This window comes from Vicugna pacos, chromosome 30 (assembly GCF_048564905.1).
Source record: "Vicugna pacos chromosome 30, VicPac4, whole genome shotgun sequence".
NCBI classification, from domain to species: Eukaryota; Metazoa; Chordata; class Mammalia; order Artiodactyla; family Camelidae; genus Vicugna; species Vicugna pacos.
In genome coordinates this window covers 16,592,224-16,611,714 of record NC_133016.1, presented here as the reverse complement: position 1 = coordinate 16,611,714, position 19,491 = coordinate 16,592,224, and the positions used below count along the sequence as shown (strand labels likewise).

The 19,491-nt window shown below is 40.1% G+C and overlaps 1 protein-coding gene across 1 annotated transcript in view; it reads left to right on the top strand.

The window, feature by feature from the left end:
- Positions 1-19,491, top strand: part of DCC (DCC netrin 1 receptor) — a 619,636-nt gene that overhangs the window by 326,929 nt on the left and 273,216 nt on the right. Inside the window, exon 8 of the mRNA XM_072952215.1 lies at positions 2,707-2,861. Coding sequence (XP_072808316.1) covers positions 2,707-2,861 — 155 coding nt within the window. The remainder of the gene's footprint in view (positions 1-2,706; positions 2,862-19,491) is intronic.

The window sequence follows — 19,491 nt, the reverse complement described above, 5'->3', positions numbered from 1 at the left end:
CCAAGTCAGGGGAAAAAGTAGAGTAATGAAGCTTTGTGTGACAGTATATCTGCCACCACCGACCATGACTCTGAGCTCTGCGGATTTGCAAGGTAATTATGTCTTCAAAGTCACAGAAGAGAACTTCATTGGAGGTGCGGCCTTGGCCCCTACTGCTTTCTCCGGAGTAGTTGGTGCAGTGACAGGCGAACACCCCAACACAGTTACTGACAGTTACTAACTGGACAAACTCCTAATGTCTACTGTTCCCGTTCTTCAGAGCAAGAACTAGAGTGAGCAGAGAGAAAATCCTCATTACTGACTGCCTAAACGTAGAGATGATGGAGAGTTTTTTCTAGGTGGCTGGCATCGCTGTATTGTGGAACCAGAGAAATTATAATAAGCTGTCCTTTGGGCCACCCCTCTTGTTCCTTAATAGCCGAAAACAAAACATCGCAAATCACTTCCCAACAAGTAAGTGAATTCCGAATTTGGAAGGAGAGCTTGTTACTGTTTCTCTGATACTCTTTCTCTAAATCTCACTTTTGCATCTATAAAACAATAAGGAAACCACCCTGTAAACCACCCTGTCTGTTTAAAAGGGCTACATAAGGCAATGCATATAAAAATTCTTCTGCTGACAGAAAATAAATAACATGCAAAACTCCCTTCATCCACAAGGCATACAATCTGATCATGAGGGTGTTCTTTTAAAAAGCAATGTATTGGCCTGCATAATCTTAGCTTGGTAGAATACATCAGTGTGATACGTGGTACATGGGAGCCATATGTGATGTTTTCTTACCCTTAGCTACTGTAGGTTACTAGTCCCCTCCCCCACTGTAAGTCACACTTCAGCCTTTCAGCAATGGACACAGCACTCTTAAAGGAGTGCCTTAATCTTGGGCTAGATCCCGATTCATGCAGAATGTTTTGGATTTATTTGTTTCCTTATTGTGATAAAATATGCATAACGTAATATTTCTAGTTTTATCCATTCTTTTTCTTCTTTTTTAACTGAAGTGTAGTTGATTTACCATATTCTGTTAATTTCAGGTTTTACTCATTTCTGTGTAGCGTTCTGTGGAATTGAGCTCATTCACCTTGCAGCATGACTGTCACCACCCTCTGCTTCCAGAATTCTTCCATCTTCCCCAACAGAACCTCTGTGCTCATTAAATACCAACACCCTACTCCTCCCACTGCTTTGCCCCTGGTAACCACCCAGGAAGCATTTTTTAATTATTAGCAGTAAGACATAAAATAACGCTAAGTGCTTTAACACATAAGCCCTAAAGTGTATAATGGCTCAAATCTGTTTGACTCGCTAAAGGAGAAAACAGGTGTTGCTGATTGACAGGCAGTTCTTTTCCCAGCTCTTCAAAAGTTTTGCAAATGTTGACTCCCCCATGATTAGTGTATGGCTTCCAAGTTTCGCATTGCTTGCCTGCCTGAAGCTTACAGGGGGAGAAAGAGAACGTGGCAGAAACCACCTGTGTGGCTTTTCTAGATCAGATCTGGAATCAGCACACATCATGTACACTCAGACTCACTGATTAGATCCGATCTCATGGCCTCTTCTGGGCTTCAGGGGGCCTAGGATGTACAGGTTCGCCCAGAAAGAAGAAGAAATGGATGTGAGGACAAACCAGCTGGTCCCTGTCATACAAGTCACATTAAGAGTGAATCACTATTCATGCCTTTAGAACATTGTTTTCACTTTTCTCTTTGGAAGCTTAATTTGCCCTGGCAGAGAAATAGGTTTCATTTTAAGTATCTCCCAAAACAAAATCAAGCTGAATGGTAAAATGAATATATAATTCTGCTGAGATGCCAGAGCTATCATCTAGGAATAGAAACCTTAAGCAACAGTTGAGTGGCTTAGAAGGAACTCCTTCACATTCGGTCAATTTTATGAGACCAGTGAGGCTATAAATGTCTAGAATCATGTGTGTCCTTAAAGCATACTTTAGGGGTTTCTTTTTCTTATATGTCAGCATCCATATCCATAGGGTTTGTCCTCTCTTAATATGCACAGTAAATCCCACCACGATCAGCAGATTAAATCTTTTGTTGGGAGCCATTAAGCAAATTTTGAATTAGAAAATGAATTGGACACATGCGGGTGTGGCTTGAAGAAAAGGCAAGTAGACACGTGTTGTGCTTTATCCTCATGCAGAAATGAACCTACTTCCTTTCACTAATTGCATTTAACATAACCATGGACCTCAAGCTCTGTACACATCAGCAATTAGCCTCTGCCTTTTCCTTTGGGCCAAGCAAAGAAAATGCATGAATGCATTTATTGGCAATACTGACAAAGACTGACTTGTGGAACAATTCAAACCTTGATTTCTGTCATTAGCTGGATGTTTACGAAATGCACCTTCCTGTCTCCGTTCCAGATGTTTCTTCTCATTTTCCTATCTCTTTGTCATGAGTTTAGAAACTAAATTATAAAGTGTCAAAGGAAGACTTCCATATGCAAGTTTTATGGGGATAGCATAAACTTGAACTCCCCAGAAACCCTGCAAGATTTATTTATAGGCCCTTCCAGTGAATTTACGCCCCATAGTAAGCCTTTGAGGTCTTGCTTTACATGCAGGGTCAACAGGAAATTAGTAAGCAACCTTTTGGTCCCCCTTACTGCTCTTGCTCATTAAATAAAGGTTTTGGCTAAAAGTATTCATCTTGAAATAATCTCTCCCTGCAACTTTTATTTCCCAGGGAACGAGCATTGAACACATCCCAGCCTGGGTCCCTTCAGTTTACTGTGGGAAACCTGAAGCCAGAAGCCATGTACACCTTCCGAGTTGTGGCCTACAATGAGTGGGGGCCAGGGGAGAGCTCTCAGCCCATCAAAGTGGCCACGCAGCCTGAGTGTGAGTATGAACGGGAAGGGCAAATTTAGAAAGTATTTATTTGTGTCGGCAATATCCTTAAATCCTTTCAGAGAAATTTCTTGAAGTGGCAGAATGGAAGGAAGACTTCTAGAGCAGCATGTTTAACCTGAGGGTTTTTAAAGGGAAGATAACTTTATAACAAAATGGCCTTCCCACTCTGGCCATGTCTTCCTAATAACGAATTAACAGCTGTCAAGTCCTAATCCACCCACGCCGTCTGCACACTCATTGCCCTGGGAAGTGACTGACTTATTCTGCCTGCCAGCATTTTATCATCAAAACTGGGTTTCAGCCACCTTTATTGATTTTCCAGATTTTCCAACTTTTTCTATGAAAACTGTAATATCCAAGGAAAAGAACGAGGGCGTAGGACTTCTCGATACAGACAGACTGACTCTCTTCTGATGTTCTCTTGTTCCCATGATCTGCCTGTAGGATTCCCAAGGGGGCTGGGGGTTAGCAAGCTAGTCATCTTTTAACTGCTTACTCTTCATCTGTACTTTTTATCTAGGAAAAGAATCAACAGGTTAAACAAGGCATGGCGTGCATTCAGGAGAGCGTAAGTCAGGAGTTAGTTTCAATTGCTTAATGATCTCATTTGTAGAATTAGGTTTTTTTAAGATTAGAGGAGGACAGAAATCGGAAAACAGCAAACGGGCAAAAGAGCTGCTGCTTTCAGGGAGCTCCACGCTGTACAAGTCTTAGAAATATTTGCCTCACAGAAAGAAAACCTCAGATAGCATCTTTAAAGGCAGAGTAATGTACAGGTTTCAGAGAATATGTAGCAAGTGCAGGCTCCCAGGCAGGACCAGATAAGTTACTTGCAGGACCCAGAAGCTCCGGTAGGGTGTCAGGCCACGCCCCACGTGGGACCCTCCTGAGCGCGGGACCTTGTGCAGTTTCGCCAGCCACATGCCCACAAAGCTGGTCCTGCTTCCAGGTTCCTGTTCTTAAGGATGGTGTATTGCCCTTTGGATTTAAATCGCTAAATGATGCTGATTTCCTCTTCTAAGGGTCTGTGTTCACATATAGTTTGAGTCATCAGTTTCTTCATTGACTTACTCTTCATAGATCATGTATAGAGACAGTCAATAACTTCTGTGAATATTTGATATTTTAATCAATTAAGTTCAATAAACACAAATTAGGTTAAAATATATGTATTTTTTAAAAATAGTGTATGGCATGCAATATACAGATGGATAGTTTAAAAACCCATAAAAATTCTCAAAAAGAGTCTTGCTCAATTTTCTAATGGTAGAACATAGGCTTTAAAAACATGTTTATTTTCAAAAGACCCAGAAATTTATGAATTATCTGAATTCTTCACTTCCCAATCCTACTGTTATCCCTGGAATTGTTTTAGTTTATTTTTCAGGGCTGATTGGCTATGATTACATTATATTTTTGATAAAAATCCTACATGGTCAGCCTCACTTCTAAGACTAACCACAACATTTCCTTTATCAGTACCATTATTTCTAAGTGTCTAGTTTGAAAATCAGTTTCCAGCATTTTAATTTTTTAAAAATTTTAATTTTGAATTATTTTTTAAAATATGTATTTATTTTTGTTTTTTGGCGGAGAGGAGGTAATTAGGTTCATTCCTTCCTTTCTTCCTTCTGAAATCTTTCTCATTTCATGAAAAAAATTAGTCATATACACATTTTTAGTATAGTTAATAAAAAAGAATCGCTCCATGATCATTTGTTATTACGCATGTGGCCTTACCTTTATAATACAAAAACCATGACCTTATTCAATTTACAAGTGTGTTTAATGAACATCTACTGTGTTCCTAACACTGTTCCTTGCCTTCTGAGACATGTTAAGAAAGCATACGTGTAATTAAGGAGCAGTGCTATGTAGATCTCAGAAGCTTCATGAGGGAGAAGGCATTTTATATATGCAACAATAACAGAACAGCTAAAGTAAGGAAACTTGTAAGAATTTATTAAATGAAAAATTAAAAATCTGAATCACAGATTTGCTTGTGAGCCCATTACCTATGATGGCAAAGGTATATTATCTAGGTAATTGTTTATGCTTAAATCATTATGTGGCCACCTCTTTGAATAGGTGCTGTTACAGAGACGGCTGCCTTGGCCCTTTGTCCATCATTGACTCTTCCTCATTCAGAAAGCAGTCTGAGAATTTGTGCAGGAGACCTCACTGGGCACTGGTTTCTATAAGAATTTCCTTTCTTATAAACTAACATAAATGATGATAAGGCACAAAATAAAAACTACATGCATGACTGAGTAAAATGTGTGGCTTGTTGGTATGGTTGTCTCTTGTAAGTGATCTTTTCCCCAGAAGAGGAAAGTGGAAAACCTTTCTGGTTTAGAAACGTGAATGTGCCTTGAATTTTCTTTATTAAGGGGAGTAGTGATGGCCTTGAATGCTAACCATTATTTGGCCTTTAATAACAGCATTGTTTTTATTAAATCGTCTCTCTTCTTACCACCACGTGGAGTAAGAATTATTTCCTTTGCAAGCCATTGTTTACTTGCACGGTGACCTGATTCTGTTTCGCTGAGACTTGTCCTTGGGTAATTTATCTCTTACTGAGTAGACTGGTAGATAGGAAGAGTTCAGCCTAGATAAACAGTGCATTTAGAGTATCTTTCACATGTCACAGAACTCCTTCCATTCATTTAGATTAAGAGTGCTGCATAGCTCCCTTGCTGTCTTTATTACAGACATTAGGATAAATAAATTATGTTATCATGACTAATAGGTACCGCATGTGTATTTTATCTTCGGTTGTTAACACCAAATGCCATTTTGGCGATTTAAAAATATTTCTAGGATAAAGAACACTTCCCGCCCGCTCAGTAATCCACCAGTATCTGAGTGAGATGGAACTTGTTAGAAATCCTGTGCTTCATTTCTTCCCTGTCCCCGCCCCTCTTCCTCCCCCTCCCCCTTTCGCTTCCCTCCTCTCTCGACTTCTCATAAGCCCATTTTTTTCTGTGTTTTTAGAGAAAGTTCAAAGGCTGATTTTATTATCGGGTTAGAATTTCAGAATTTAGAGGCAAAGGTAGGGGGATGTTTTCCCCATTCTTCTCTCCCTGGCGAAATGATCTGATCTTTAGACAATGAATCTTGTCTAGGTACACGTTGGGTTGTTCGTTGTATCACTGTTTTTTCCATCTATGATGTAGTAATTGTTCCCTGAAATGACATAGCTTTCATACAAATATGATTTCAAGTTTTCCACATTATTTGAAAATATCAACTCTCTTATGAAAACTGTAATTCTGAAGGAATAAACACCAATGGAAAATAAGTCTGAAATATAAATCAGCCCGCAACTATTTCTAAAAGAGCATCCATTCTGGAGTAATCATTTAAAGAGATCAAAAGCCCAAGATCCAGGGTATAAAATAATCACCGAGAATACAAAGCCTTGATTTATAGGAAGGTTTCTGTCTCCTGATTACATCTTCCTTTTGCTAAGCCCTTTCTCCTTCCCCCTGCCTTTATGGTGTATAATTTCTCTCCTGTATTATCAGCCGGATTTAAGCCCCTGCCTGCTTAAGACTTGTCTAATCTTTTCATACCACATGTGGAGAATTTTTGAATTATTGTTTGGGGTCTTTTAAAGTGCCGTTAAGGCAGTTTAATCGTGAAGGATGTTAAAATGGACCCCATACTGGCCGGAGGCTTGAGTTAGAATGGGGAGCCTATTTGCTAGATCACAACCCAATTATCCACAAAACCCTTTTATAGTTGAGTTATAAGTAATATTCTTAGTCCATTGTATTCTTTGTAGTGAAAAGATGAGTGAAAGCCATGCCCAAATCCAGTGACTTTCGAATATATTATCCAGAGGAATGGATGTATTTGCTTTTTACCTCCTTCTCCATATTTTTTTTTTTACTTCTATTGAGGCTCTAGTTGTATGTTGTTACGGAGAAAAGTGAAAAGTCTCTGAACATTATGTCTTCAAACATTGCTACCTGTATCCTAGGACAAGGTCCTTAATCCTTGAAATCTCATTTTTCCTCAATTATGAGTTGAAGATAGGATTTACTCCTCCATCTCCCAGGTTGTAAAGATGAAATGTGATTACCTGTGAGAAGCCCCTGAGTCCTACCTGGCACCTGGTAGGCACTCAGTAGAGAGAAGTGCCCCTAATGGGATCAAATGGAAATGGAATTCCAACTGCCCTGCATTTACAAACAAAGTGGAACACTCAGTAATCACTGAGGTAATAAGGCAAATACGATACCTTATGGACAGTTTGGAGCTGGCTTGATTACTGTGCAATCAGCCATATTGTATACCGTTCCCCCTAATTATCCCCTCCCTATTACGTAGCAGGCTACTGTTGACTGGTTTGTTGTCTCATTTCACCTATTGTACATTTTTGCATCCCAAACTAAATTTTGATGGTTTATGATCAGAAAACACTGTATTATCCTCTAAAATGTGTCACAGCATTGCCATTTTGTGAGTAGCTTGTTGGTTAACATTTGCTGGTAGAATCTGATTAGTACTTAATGTGTGGCAGAGATAATAAATACCATTGATATTTATTCTTCATGATTCTATAAAGTAAGCAAACCAAGTAAATCACAGTTCTATTTAGCTCATTTTTTTTTATCATTTAAGCTGGTCAATTGCACCGCATGGTGGTTTGGGTGACTATTTGGGATGCCTGTGGAGATGGAGTTGACCGTGAGCCAGTCAGCTGGTTCAGTTGTGTGGTCATCTACGTGGCTATAGACTAATAGTAGAAGGAAAGAAATGTAAACACTGAGATTTCATCTTTTTAGTAACATACAAATGTTGGAGAGTTTAAAAATGCTTTCACTGCAAAACGTTTTCAGGTATTACAAATGTAAGATAGGAGAACTAAAAGGCTTATAGTTTGGCATCCCTAGCAACAGAAGGCTTAAGGAAACCATTTGGATTTAATGGTCAATTAGCGAGGCATTATGTCTTCTACAATGACGTATGTTTAGTGGAAGAATTAGAGGTAGGCTTGTGAGAATGGTTTGTTTAATCATGCTAGAAAAGTTCAAAGCATGTGTGAGTCACTCTGTTCTTTCTTCATTCATTCATTTATTCAGTCATTCATTCAAGGTAATTCCTTTGTGCTAAATTCTCAACCTTCAATGTCCAATACAGTAACCACTAGCTACATGTGTCTGTTTACATTTAAACGTGTTGATGTAAAATAAAATGTAAAATTCAGGCACACTAGTCGTAAATGTTAGCATTTAAAATTTAAACAAAATTGAAAACTGAGAATTCAATTCCTCAGCCTAGTTAGCCACATTTCAAGAGCTCATCTATGACTGCTGGCTACTGTGTGAGAACATTTCCATCACTGCAGAAAGTTTTGTTGGGCATTACTGATCTAGACTATGTACATGAGTAATAAAAGCACGTCAGATCATGTCCTGACTCTCAAGGAACCTAGAAGTCTTAGGTGCTACACAAAAGGGTAATAATTTTGCTTAAATTCTTGTTCTCGGACTTCAGTGTTCTTGCATTATTTTATTGTTTTAACAAAGACACTGAATATAGCTGGGGGAAAATACCTACTACTTGAAGCAGAACTCACTAAAAACATATTTAACACATTAGTCCCCTTTGAAATGTTGAAAATTTAATTATGCATTGAGTTAATATAAAGGATTTATTTTTTAGAAGACCAGAGACTAGATCTCATCATATCGTCTGATTAGTTACTTGAAGTTCCTTAAGCATTTTCCTAGTGTTTAAAAAAAATCAGTATCTTTCAATACACAATTAAAGATGGAGGACAGAGGTGACTTGTTGCTTGGGTAAAACCGTGACGCAGCATAAATTCATTGCCCCAGAAAAACCTCTGCTGGCTCACTGTTACCCCTCTTACTTTGAGCACAAAGCATAATTCAAGCTTCTTCCACTGATATAACCAAAACATCTGGGGAAGCTATGTGCGTGGTGAGAAATTATATAGAAAAATGCTACAGATTTCTCACTGACATTAGGGAGCGTGAAGAAAGAAGGCATGGAAGTGCCATCCTAATGAGAGGTTTCTGGAGAGTGTGGGTGTCTAGCCTGGGACGGTGCAGTTCCAGGAAAGCAGATTCGTCTGAGGTTTAATTGCCTAGTTTGGTTATGAAGCCTACTAGAAATGAAAGTAGGCTGCTTGCTAAAGTAAATTAGAGCAAAATACAGCTTGAGTGTCTTCAGGGATATTGTCATCATGCTATAGGAGCTGAATAAAACTATTTCAAAGTGAAAACGGCCAAGCTGAGCTCTTTTATGGGACTCCTTCAGTTACATCAGATTTATGAATAGCTGGTGTGCATGACTAGTGAAGGGGAAAGACAGAGAATACGGAATTTTACTCATATGTAGTCATTCGTTCCCTCATCTTGAGAGCCTCTTTATCTGTGCTGCAGTCTGTAAGCATTTGCTGGGCACATACTACATGTCAAGCCTTCTATAAGGTGCTGGTGTTAGGAAGTAAAATAAGATGCGCAGAATAATATCAAAGAAATTGGGAATGAAACTTTTGAAGAAAATATGTCTGTAAGATAAATAGTTCTAAGTCACACTGTGTAATCAGTTTTATTTCTCCTTTTTTTTTTAACTGAAGTTTTAGGATTATAAGGTATTAGTGTATAAATACTATATAATTTAATTCATATATATACACACACATGCACGTGTATACATTTTATGTTTTAGTATGAAATATGATACTGTTTTTAGACAGTCTCACATGAAGAAATTTATAGTTGACTATCCTCATGGGGATAACCAGCCAAAAATAAGTGAAACTCATTGTTATTTTTTTTAAATTGAAGTGTAGTTGGTTTATAACATGTTAGTTTCAGGTGTATAGCATAGTGATTCAGATATATACACACACACATACATACACATTCCTTTTTTATATTTTTCATCACAGGGTACTACAAGGCACTGAATATAGATCCCCGTGCTATAGGACCTTGTTAATCTGTTCTGTACATAGTAGTTTGTATCAGCCAATCTCAGGCTTCCAATTTGTCCCTCCCTCCCCACTTTCCCCGCTGGTAATCGTAAGTTTGTTTCTGTGTCTCCGGAGCTCTTTCTGAAGTGAAACTCATTTTTACATCACTTCACCACTTTACTGGTTCTTTTCACTGCAGGTGATATTCTGCCTACTATACCATATGACAAGTCTTAGATGCTACAAAAAAGGATAACAATTTTCCTTTAACTCTTGTTCTCTGACTCCAGTGTTATTGCATTATTATATTGTTTTAGTAAAGACATTATTCCTACTTTACATAGCTGGGAGGAGAATACCTGCAGCTGATCTATGAAAACTCTTTTGGGTCTCAGCCCAATCTTCCCACCTTGGGAGGCTCCAAATCACATCAGTATAGAAGTTAAGTTGGGCCAGAATTTCTGATCACAGCTACAGGGGATTGCCATGGGTTAACACTGGCAGATTTTAAGGTGATGCCACACAATTATTGCTTTAGATGGTAGCTGTTAAAGTCAGTCAGGATGGTGTCATCAGTATCAGAGAGGAAATGATCATGGAGTTTTTATTAACTGAAAGTCAAAGAGCGGAACTCTGAGCCTTTGATCAGTACAAGTAACCTGTTCATTACCACCTTTACCACCTCTGTAATTGGTGTCCCAGGTCTTCTGAATGGAAGGAGAGTGAAAGGTAGTTAAAAACAAGGATTCAGAAATCAGACTGGATTAGAATTCTAGCTTTTTCACTGACTAACTAACTGAGCTAAGCTAGCTTTGCTAAACCATAGCTTCTTCATACGTAAGATAGATATTGCAGGGATGTTGTAAAATTGAAAAAAAAAATCTGTAAATGGGACAAAACGGTACATCCTCAAATGATCATCCTGAGAATTAAATAAGCTATTTAGTATAAAATACCCTGCTCTCTGGTGCTTGGTCAGCCCTCAGTAAATACCAGCTGTTACAATTTTACGTTCCTGCATTGCTGTATTCTAATTATTCTCATGCATGTAATCAGCTTCCTTACCATTGCGCATGACTTGATCATCCCCGTCTCTGTGCTTTTTACACGTGTTTGAAATGAAATGCTTTCCTTCTTCTGTAGCCTTTTTCATAAGTCACTTCTATTTCTACTTTAAAATTTTATGTAAGATTTCCAAGGGCAGAAAGCCCACCGTGGCTAACTCACCCCATGGAACCATCGGTTAGTCTGTATAAGATCATGTTTCACAGTCCACATCTGTTCGAAAGTCGTCGTTCTCTTCCTTCCTGTATTTATTGTGTGCTCCTGATGGGCTACCCTGTATTTCTCAGTACAGGGAGTTCAGCAGTTAAAAAAAAAATCAGACACACATTTACCTTTATGAGGTTTATATTCTGGTAATAGAAAGGGACAGTAAACAAATAAAGCATGCAGAAGAATAAGGCAGCTTAAAAGGATAGAGAATGAGAAGGAAAGAGGTGGTTCTAGGAAGGGAAATCAGGAGAGCTTTTGAAAAGAAGAGGCATTTTCAGGGGACCCGTGAATGAATTTGGAGGGGTGCCCGCAAAGATATCCAGCAATGACAATTCAGGTAGAGCCAATAGCAAGTGTCAAGACCCAGAGAGGAAGAGCAGGAGGACCACTGAGCTGCGGCAGAGCGAAGAGGAGGGGAGGCGGAAGAGAGGAGTGGGCAGGTGGGAGGGCACAGACAGGCAGAACCTCAAAGCCACGGTAAGGAAGGCGGAGGAATTCTCAGTGCCGAGGCATCTGCGCAGGAGGTGGTGACATGATCTAACTTTCATTTTTGAAGTGAAATCAAGGGGGCTAAAGAGGAGGCTACTGTGGAAGTTTAGTCAAGAGACGTTGGTAGGTCAAGTTTTGTTGGAATCTGTGTAAGTAGAATTCAGGATACTTCTGGAAGACAGGGACAAGTCTTGCCGCTGGGTGTGGGATGGGAGAAGACAGGAGTCAGAGTTACTCTGATGTTAGGCCTCAGAAACTAGGTGAGTTGGGACCATTTTGGGATCAGAAACTGGGTAGAAAGCTGGCTTGAAGGGTATGGGGGGAGGGGAGGATCTTGGGGGACAAATCAAGAATTCTTGTTTTGATACCTTAGCTTTGACTGTTAAATGGATTCAGGTTTTATTTATTTGATTTGCCTATGAGTTCAAAGAAGGCACCCAATATTTTGAATAGAAAAATAAAAGAAAATGTCACATACTGCTAGCCAATGGCCAAGGCAAGGCAATATTTAGTTTCTAGTGGTGGCAGAGCTGAACAGTTGTTGGAAAAACAGGGGTGAATTCTCCATGATGTAAACTGAGACATCTGTGTCCTACATGTCCCTAATGAATATGCTGCAGGAAGATGCACAGGGCCATGCACAGAAGATACTCAAAAATTAGTCATAGAGAAGTGTCCTTCTTAGAAAGCCGCCTGGTGGGTCAGTGAAGTGTAGTTTGACTGGCTGATACCAGAAAGGAGAATTGACTAAAAAGATGCCTCAGATCCACAGCCCAGTCTTCCTGCTGCCAAGATATTCTGAGGAACCAATCCAAAAGGGGCTAGTTAGTGCCAAAGTAAACATTAGCCCAGAACCAGCTTGTTTTCTGATGTGTACTTTGCCGGTGTTCATTAAACAGGAGATCGAATTCTAATGGGATGTCCGTTCAGGGGTGTTCCAGATGTTGGGTCACCTTATTGCTCTAAGTCTGCATCAGAATATCATCAGTGGAAGCCTGGTTTTTAGACCCAAGTGAAGACCATTGAATTCAGAAGAAGTTTGTCTTGTGGCTTCCAACATCCTTTTTCTTTTACCCTTTTCCCTGTCTTGGGAAATCTTATATGTTCCATTAACTCAGGTGGTACCCAGAATCTAAAACATTTACCCAATGATCTGAAACATAATGTTAAGTTCATAAAGTACATTTGAGAGCATTGATTTAAATTATTGAGTTTTACAAAGAATAATTTTGGGGATCAGGGAGCTTAAGGCCAGTCGTGGGGTGGGTACATATATCACTAGGCCTATGTCTAGATTCCTAATGCAGGGTTATTTTTGTTAAACAACTCTGCTTGCAAAAATTGTGTTTCCTTTCCTTTTTTTTAATTTTTTCAATTTTTTAAACATTTTGTAATTGAGTAATAGTCATTTTACAATGTTGTGTCAAATTCCAGTATAGAGCACAATTTTTCAGTTATACATGAACATACATATATTCATTGTCACATTTTTTTTTCACTGTGAGCTACCACAAGATCTTGTATATATTTCCCTGTGCTATACAGTATAATCTTGTTTATCTGTTCTACATTTTAAAATCCCAGTCTGTCCCTTCCCACCGCTCGCCCCCTTGGCAACCACAAGTTTGTGTTCTATGTCTATGATTCTGTTTCTATTTTTAATTTTTGTGTTTCTGTTTTTCTTTAGATTCCACATATGAGTGATCTCATATCGTATTTTTCTTTCTCTTTCTGGCTTACTTCACTTAGAATGACATTCTCCAGGAGCATCCATGTTGCTGCAAATGGCGTTATGTGGTCAGTTTTTGTGGCTGAATAGTATTCCATTGTATGAACATACCACCTCTTCTTTATCCAGTCATCTGTTGATGGACATTTAGGCTGCTTCCATGTCTCAGCTATTGTAAATAGTGCTGCTGTGAACACTGGGGTGCAGGTGTCATTGTGAAGTAGGGTTCTTTCTGGATTTATGCCCAGGAGTGGGATTCCTGGGTCATACAGTAAGTCCATTCCTAGTCTTTTGAGGAATCTCCATACTATTTTCCACAGTGGCTTTCCTTGCTTCCCTCTCCCACTCTTAATGATTTAGATGTCTTTACAATTTTGTGTTTATTCTATTTGTAATTCATGGTAGTCATCACCTTTCCAGTTATGAGTTTCTCATTTTTGTAGCATCCTGCTTCTTTTCTATTTAGAGTAGACCTGTCTATGTTTCTTTTAGCATGGGTTTAGTGTTGCTAAACTCTTTTAGTGTTTGCTTGTCTGTGAAGTTCTTTATCTCTCTTTCTATTCTAAAGAATAGCCTTGCTGGATAGAATATCCTAGGCTGCATCTTTTTTTCATTCGGGACTTTGAATATATCTTGCCACTCCCTTCTGGCCTGTTGTGTTTGTGTAGAGAAATCAGCTGAGAGCCTTATGGGGGTTCCCTTGTAACTCACTCTTTGCTTTTCTCTTGCTGCCTTTAGGATCCATTTTTTTATCCTTGACTCTGGCCATCTTGGTTATGATATGTCTTGGTGTGGGTCCATTTGGGTTCTTCCTGTTTGGGACCCTCTGAGCCTCCTGTACTTGGATATCTGATTCCTTCTTTAGGTTTGGGAAGTTTTCAGTCATGATTTCTTCAAATACTTTTTCAATCCCCTTTGTTCTTTCTTCCCCTTCTGGAACCCCTGTTATGTGTAGATTGGCACGCTTTATATTATCCCATAGATCCCTTATATTGTTTTCATTGTTTCTTTATTTGTGTATCTTGTAGCTGTTCTGATTGGGTGCTTTCTGTTGTCCTGTCTTCTAGGTCACTTATTCATTCCTCTGCATTATCTAGCCTGCTTTGTACAGCCTTTAGGTCAGCTCTCATCTCAGCAAATGAGTTTACTAATTCTACTTGGTTCTTCTTTATAGCTTCTATTTCATTTTTGACATATTTTATATCTCTAAATACTATCTCTTTTAGTTCTTTCAGTACTTTGATCACTCCTTTTTTGAAATCTTGACCTAGTAGGCCATCAGTGTCTATTTCCTTGATCGTGATTTCAGGGAATTTCTCTTGATCTTTTAATTCAGAGTGGTTCCTCTGCTTTTTCATATTGCTCATGTCTCTCTGGCACTGTGGCTTAAGGAGCATCAGTTATCTAGTTGTCCTGGAGACGGTGTGCTCTTAATGATTTTATCAAGAGGTCTTTGTCTTCACCCTGTTTCGCGAACTCATCTTGCTATTTCCAGAGGCCCTCCATTGGCGCCTTCATCTGTGCTGCTCACAGTGGCTGTCAGCTAGCAGATCGCGCCCCCTCCCAACACTGGGTCAGGTGCTGAGCTCTTACCCAGTGGGTGGGCGGGTCACTCCCCCTCCCGATGCCGCAGTCAGATGCTGTGCTGGGAGGGAGGCAGGTGGGTGGATCGTGCCCTTTCCCAGCACCATGGTCAGGTGCTGTGTTCCTGCCAGGAAGGCGGGTGAGCACCCGCCCTCTCCTGGGGCTTGTCACTCCGCTGCTCTGTGCAGCTGCCCGCTCCGCCTTGGGTCGGAGCTCCATAGGTGTGTTCGTGGAAGACTGCAGAACAGCCCTGCCCCTGCTCCGTGCCAAAACTCAGCTCCTTGTTTGTCTTGGTGGTGCGAGTTCTCTGAGGTGCCAGGGCAGAAAGATCTTATCTACCTCGGGCTGTAAACAAGTCTCAGTCCTGCCTAGGAGGTTGCGGAGCCCCCAGGTATGGATTCAGGGCTCGGCCCCACCCCGGCCTGGGTGCTGTGCACAGGAGAAGATAGTGGCTGTGGCTGCGCCCCACCTCTTTTCTCATGAGAAGCGCCAGTAATGGCTGCGTGGGTCTGAGGAGACAGAGGCTATGGCGCCCCAACCCCCAGGGCACACCAGCCGTGTTGCTTTGATTTTTTCACAATTTATGGGGTACCGAGGTGGTTCTGCTCTGTATCCCCTCCCAGCCATGGCACGCAGCACCCTGCAGACCCCTGGGGCTGCCTTAGTGCAGCCTCCCCAGTCCTCCGCCCGGCTTGGGCGGCCTGTCCTGGCCCCCAGCTGTCAGCTCGCGTCTCAGGCTGGGTGTCGTGGGGACCCTTTGTGGCTGTTTAACTTAGTTCTGTCAGTCAAGGGGTGCTCGGGGCAGATCTGAGCCTCGGAGGCTCCCCCTCCATCCTGTTGGCCTCTCTGTTGGAAGGGGGAGACCCAGCAAATGAGCGCTATTCCTCCTTTGCCGCTCCCTCCCCACGGGACCAGTCCCGCAGTGTTTTGCTTTTTCTTCTTTCTTTTTCCCTTTTCTCCTACCAGATTTTTGGCATCTTTGTCTTTTGAAGAGGGCGATGTTCTGTTGGAGTTTGGCAGGTGCTCTGGTTGGCTGAGTGGGTCCGTAGATATGCGTTCTGGTGTATTTGTTGGAGTGGGTGAGCTACGAGCGTCCTTCTACTCCACCATCTTGCTTGTCTGAGAATTCTCTTTTTGTGTGTTTCCTTTTCTTGAAAATGGATATAACACTAAACCAGTAAGTAAAAGACCTGGGTTCTAGACTGAGATATTATCTATATTTTGCTGTATACTTTTGCAAAAGTCACTTACCTTTTCTGATTTTCCAATTCTTTCTCTTGAAATAAGGATCATACTGCCTGTGTTAGTCTCCTGGGACTGCAATGACAAAGTGCCACACATAGTTTTTTAAAACAACAGAAATTTATTCTCTAACAGTTCAGGAAGCTAAAATCTGAAATCAAGGTGTTAGCAGAGTCATGCTCCCTCTAAAGGCTTTAGAGAAGAATCTTCCCTTGTTGCTTCCTGGCTTCTGTGGTTTCTGGCAATCCTTTGGCGTGTCTTGGCTCATAGCTGCATCACCTGATCTCGGTCTCCACCTTTACATGGCTTTCTCCCTTCTGTGGCCATGTCTCTTTGTGTTTTCTTTTTTATAAGGATACCAGTCATATTAGGTGTGGAGCCCACCCCAATCCAGCATGAATCTTGAGGGGGACATGAATTTTGAGGGGGACACTATTCAGCCTCATACATACACTTCCCTAATAATCACACAGATGATTAGTAACATCCCAAGTAATATAGAAGAGGACTGAGAAAAGTATGAAGTGTCTATATACATGTGTTTTAAAAATTAACTTAGAAACTACCTTTTCCATTAAAAAAAATAGCTTCAGTTATTGTTTCTCAAGCAGAGAATTGTTAAAAAACATCCTTCCTTAAAATTGTGTTTGATATGCTCGTACCTTCTCCCTCTCTCTGGAGTTCTAACCCTCCGTTGTAGGCTGTAACCCTACAGTGCTTGCTGAATATTAAGGACAGCAGACTGCTTAGGAGGCCCAAAGGGAATGAACCAGTGAAAGAGATCAGTGGGATAACAAGAGTTTGCAGAAGCCACCAGTGAGCGCTGTAACCAGCACTGGCTACATGCTCAGATTTCCACTGTTTGACCTTCAGTTAATTAAAAACCCACCATGATCTTTTCCTCTGGAACACCGATGGCAGCATCTTGACTCTGATGTAACAGCTGTGACCTGAAGCAGTAATTGTGCGTCATCACCTGAAATTCTTTTAACTTAAGCCAGTAGCCATCTCCTGTACCTGTGAAATATTCTGTGAAAGAAAACCTTGGCCCATCCCAACTCGTTCGTGAGCTGTGACAAAATTAAATACGACAAATCTAATGGTGTCAGAGGTGTGATTAGAACATAGCCTAACATTCCTACCACAGTGTTAACGTGTGTGCACGTACGTACAGACTGATACTAGCCGTGATGATTTCAGGGACGTGGAAAGACAATTAGCTGAAAGTTCACTGCATGTTAACAATTCTTTAATGAGTTAAAATTCTTACTGCTTCAAAAAGCATTGCCGTGGCAGTTTAATACTTAAAAAATCCCAACACTATTAGGCTTACACCAGTCGGAGTAAGTTATGCTAAGCCCCAAGCTGAAGAACGTGCTAAACATATCATTTCTGCTCCCTGTTATAAATCACTCACTTGATCGTAACCTTCCGTCTGCTGTCTGCTGAAGACTTGATTCAAAGTCATCTCCTACCACCTTGCAGTGAGAGAAAAAAGGATTATTATTCCTTCCATTGTGCAGGAGGGGGCTAACTGACTGGAGTTCAAGCTCAGCAAACACTTAGGACCCCGGAAATGACTTGATGCTACTTCTCGGTGTGACAGTTCATCACCTAATACAATTTTAAATCACAGATAACAATGTGATAATAGATTTAACACATCATTCACATTTTAGATCATGCCAACAGCTCAATAATTTTATCACTCTGAATATTGTTTGTTCTCTATTCTTTTGATAATTTAATGCTCTTACAGTAATTTTTCACCACTCCAGTTGGACATTCTTGAATGAGTTCTTGAATTATTCTAGTGGGATTGCTTATGTCTGTAGTGTTTGGCGTGGTAGCCACCAGCCACAGGTGACTGTTGAGCACTTGGAACATGGCTTGCCTGAATTGAGGTGCGCCGTAAGAGTAAAATGCACACTGGGTATTAAAGACTTGGTTAAAAAAAAAAGTGAACTACCATGTTAACCAACTTCATTTTGATTATGATTTGAAGTGACAATACTTTAGTTATATTGGGTTAACTTAGATATTATTTAAATTAATTTCACTTATTTCATTTTTACCTCTTAATATGGCTAGTAGAAATTTTTAATTACATGTGAGCACTCATGGCTCACATTGTATTTATATTAGGCAATGGTGACTTTGATGCATTCTCTCTATCTTATATACCCCACCAGAAGGAAGTCAAGAAAATTGCCAATCTGATACTCGGTTGACTTCTGGAGTTACTGAAATACAGTGATCAAATACATCAATCTTCTTTAAAAACATTTCTGAAAATTATTTAAACATTCCTGTTTTAGCCATTATTTTCTTTATTTTACTCTGTATTTACTGAACATCATAATCAGTAGCTTTTGAATGCTTGAGTCAAAGACTTTTTTTTTTCCTGTTAGTCTGAGACTTTATAATGCTGGCAAAAATAAAAGCCAAGGAGGTAGGGTTAGGGAAAGAAAAGGAATCTTTAGATCCAGAGTTGTGCATCCGTGTCCCTGTGTTCAGTTTTACGTAAAGTTGTCCAACTTCTGTGAGATGATTTACTGCTGTTCTCTCTGAACAAGCCTGAGTCTTCCATGTGGTTAATAAACTTCTTATCTTTTGAATACTGAAAATGAAATAAACTTAATCCTCAGGGTGGTTCAGTCAGCAGACGGGGAGCCTTTTAGATGCTTCTTAGAGATAGAGGACAGCTAGGTTTTCTGCCCTGTGTGACGATCAATCTTCCCCTTGCGTGCATGTATGTGTAAGGGCGTTAAAGGTGCTTCCCAGTGATAAATGTCAGTGGAATCGCAAAGCGAATATTAATTTCAGTATTGTCAAGGTCAGATGGGTACCCAGGTTCATTGTTACTGGAATTTTTATTGTTGCTGTCATTAGGGAAGATAGTTTATCTTGAGCTCTTTTTTTAAGATCAGAAGTGGAATGGAGCAAAATTTCTCAACATGCATTTACATGGCTCAGAAAAAAAGTTCCTTAGCACAGTCTGATCTGTTAATTGGAGTATTTTGAGTGCCTTAAAAAAGAGCAAAGTGTGGGTTTAAAGGAACTAAGTTAGGTGGGAATGGAACAAACAGATGATCATGAAATCTGGGAACTAGCTAGTGTTCCTGAAAAGCAGCTGACTATATATATAGAAAAAGAAAGAAAAAAATTGCAAGAGAAATAAATAAGGAAGAAAAACAGTTTGTGTGATGCTATCCCTGGAACTAGGGTATGAAGTGATGTAGCTGGGAACCCAAGAAATGAAAAGAGCAGTAAAGAGGAAGAAAAATACTAGGTTGTGACTGCCCGTCTGAGGATGAATAGCCATCCGGGCATCTCTGTATATATAT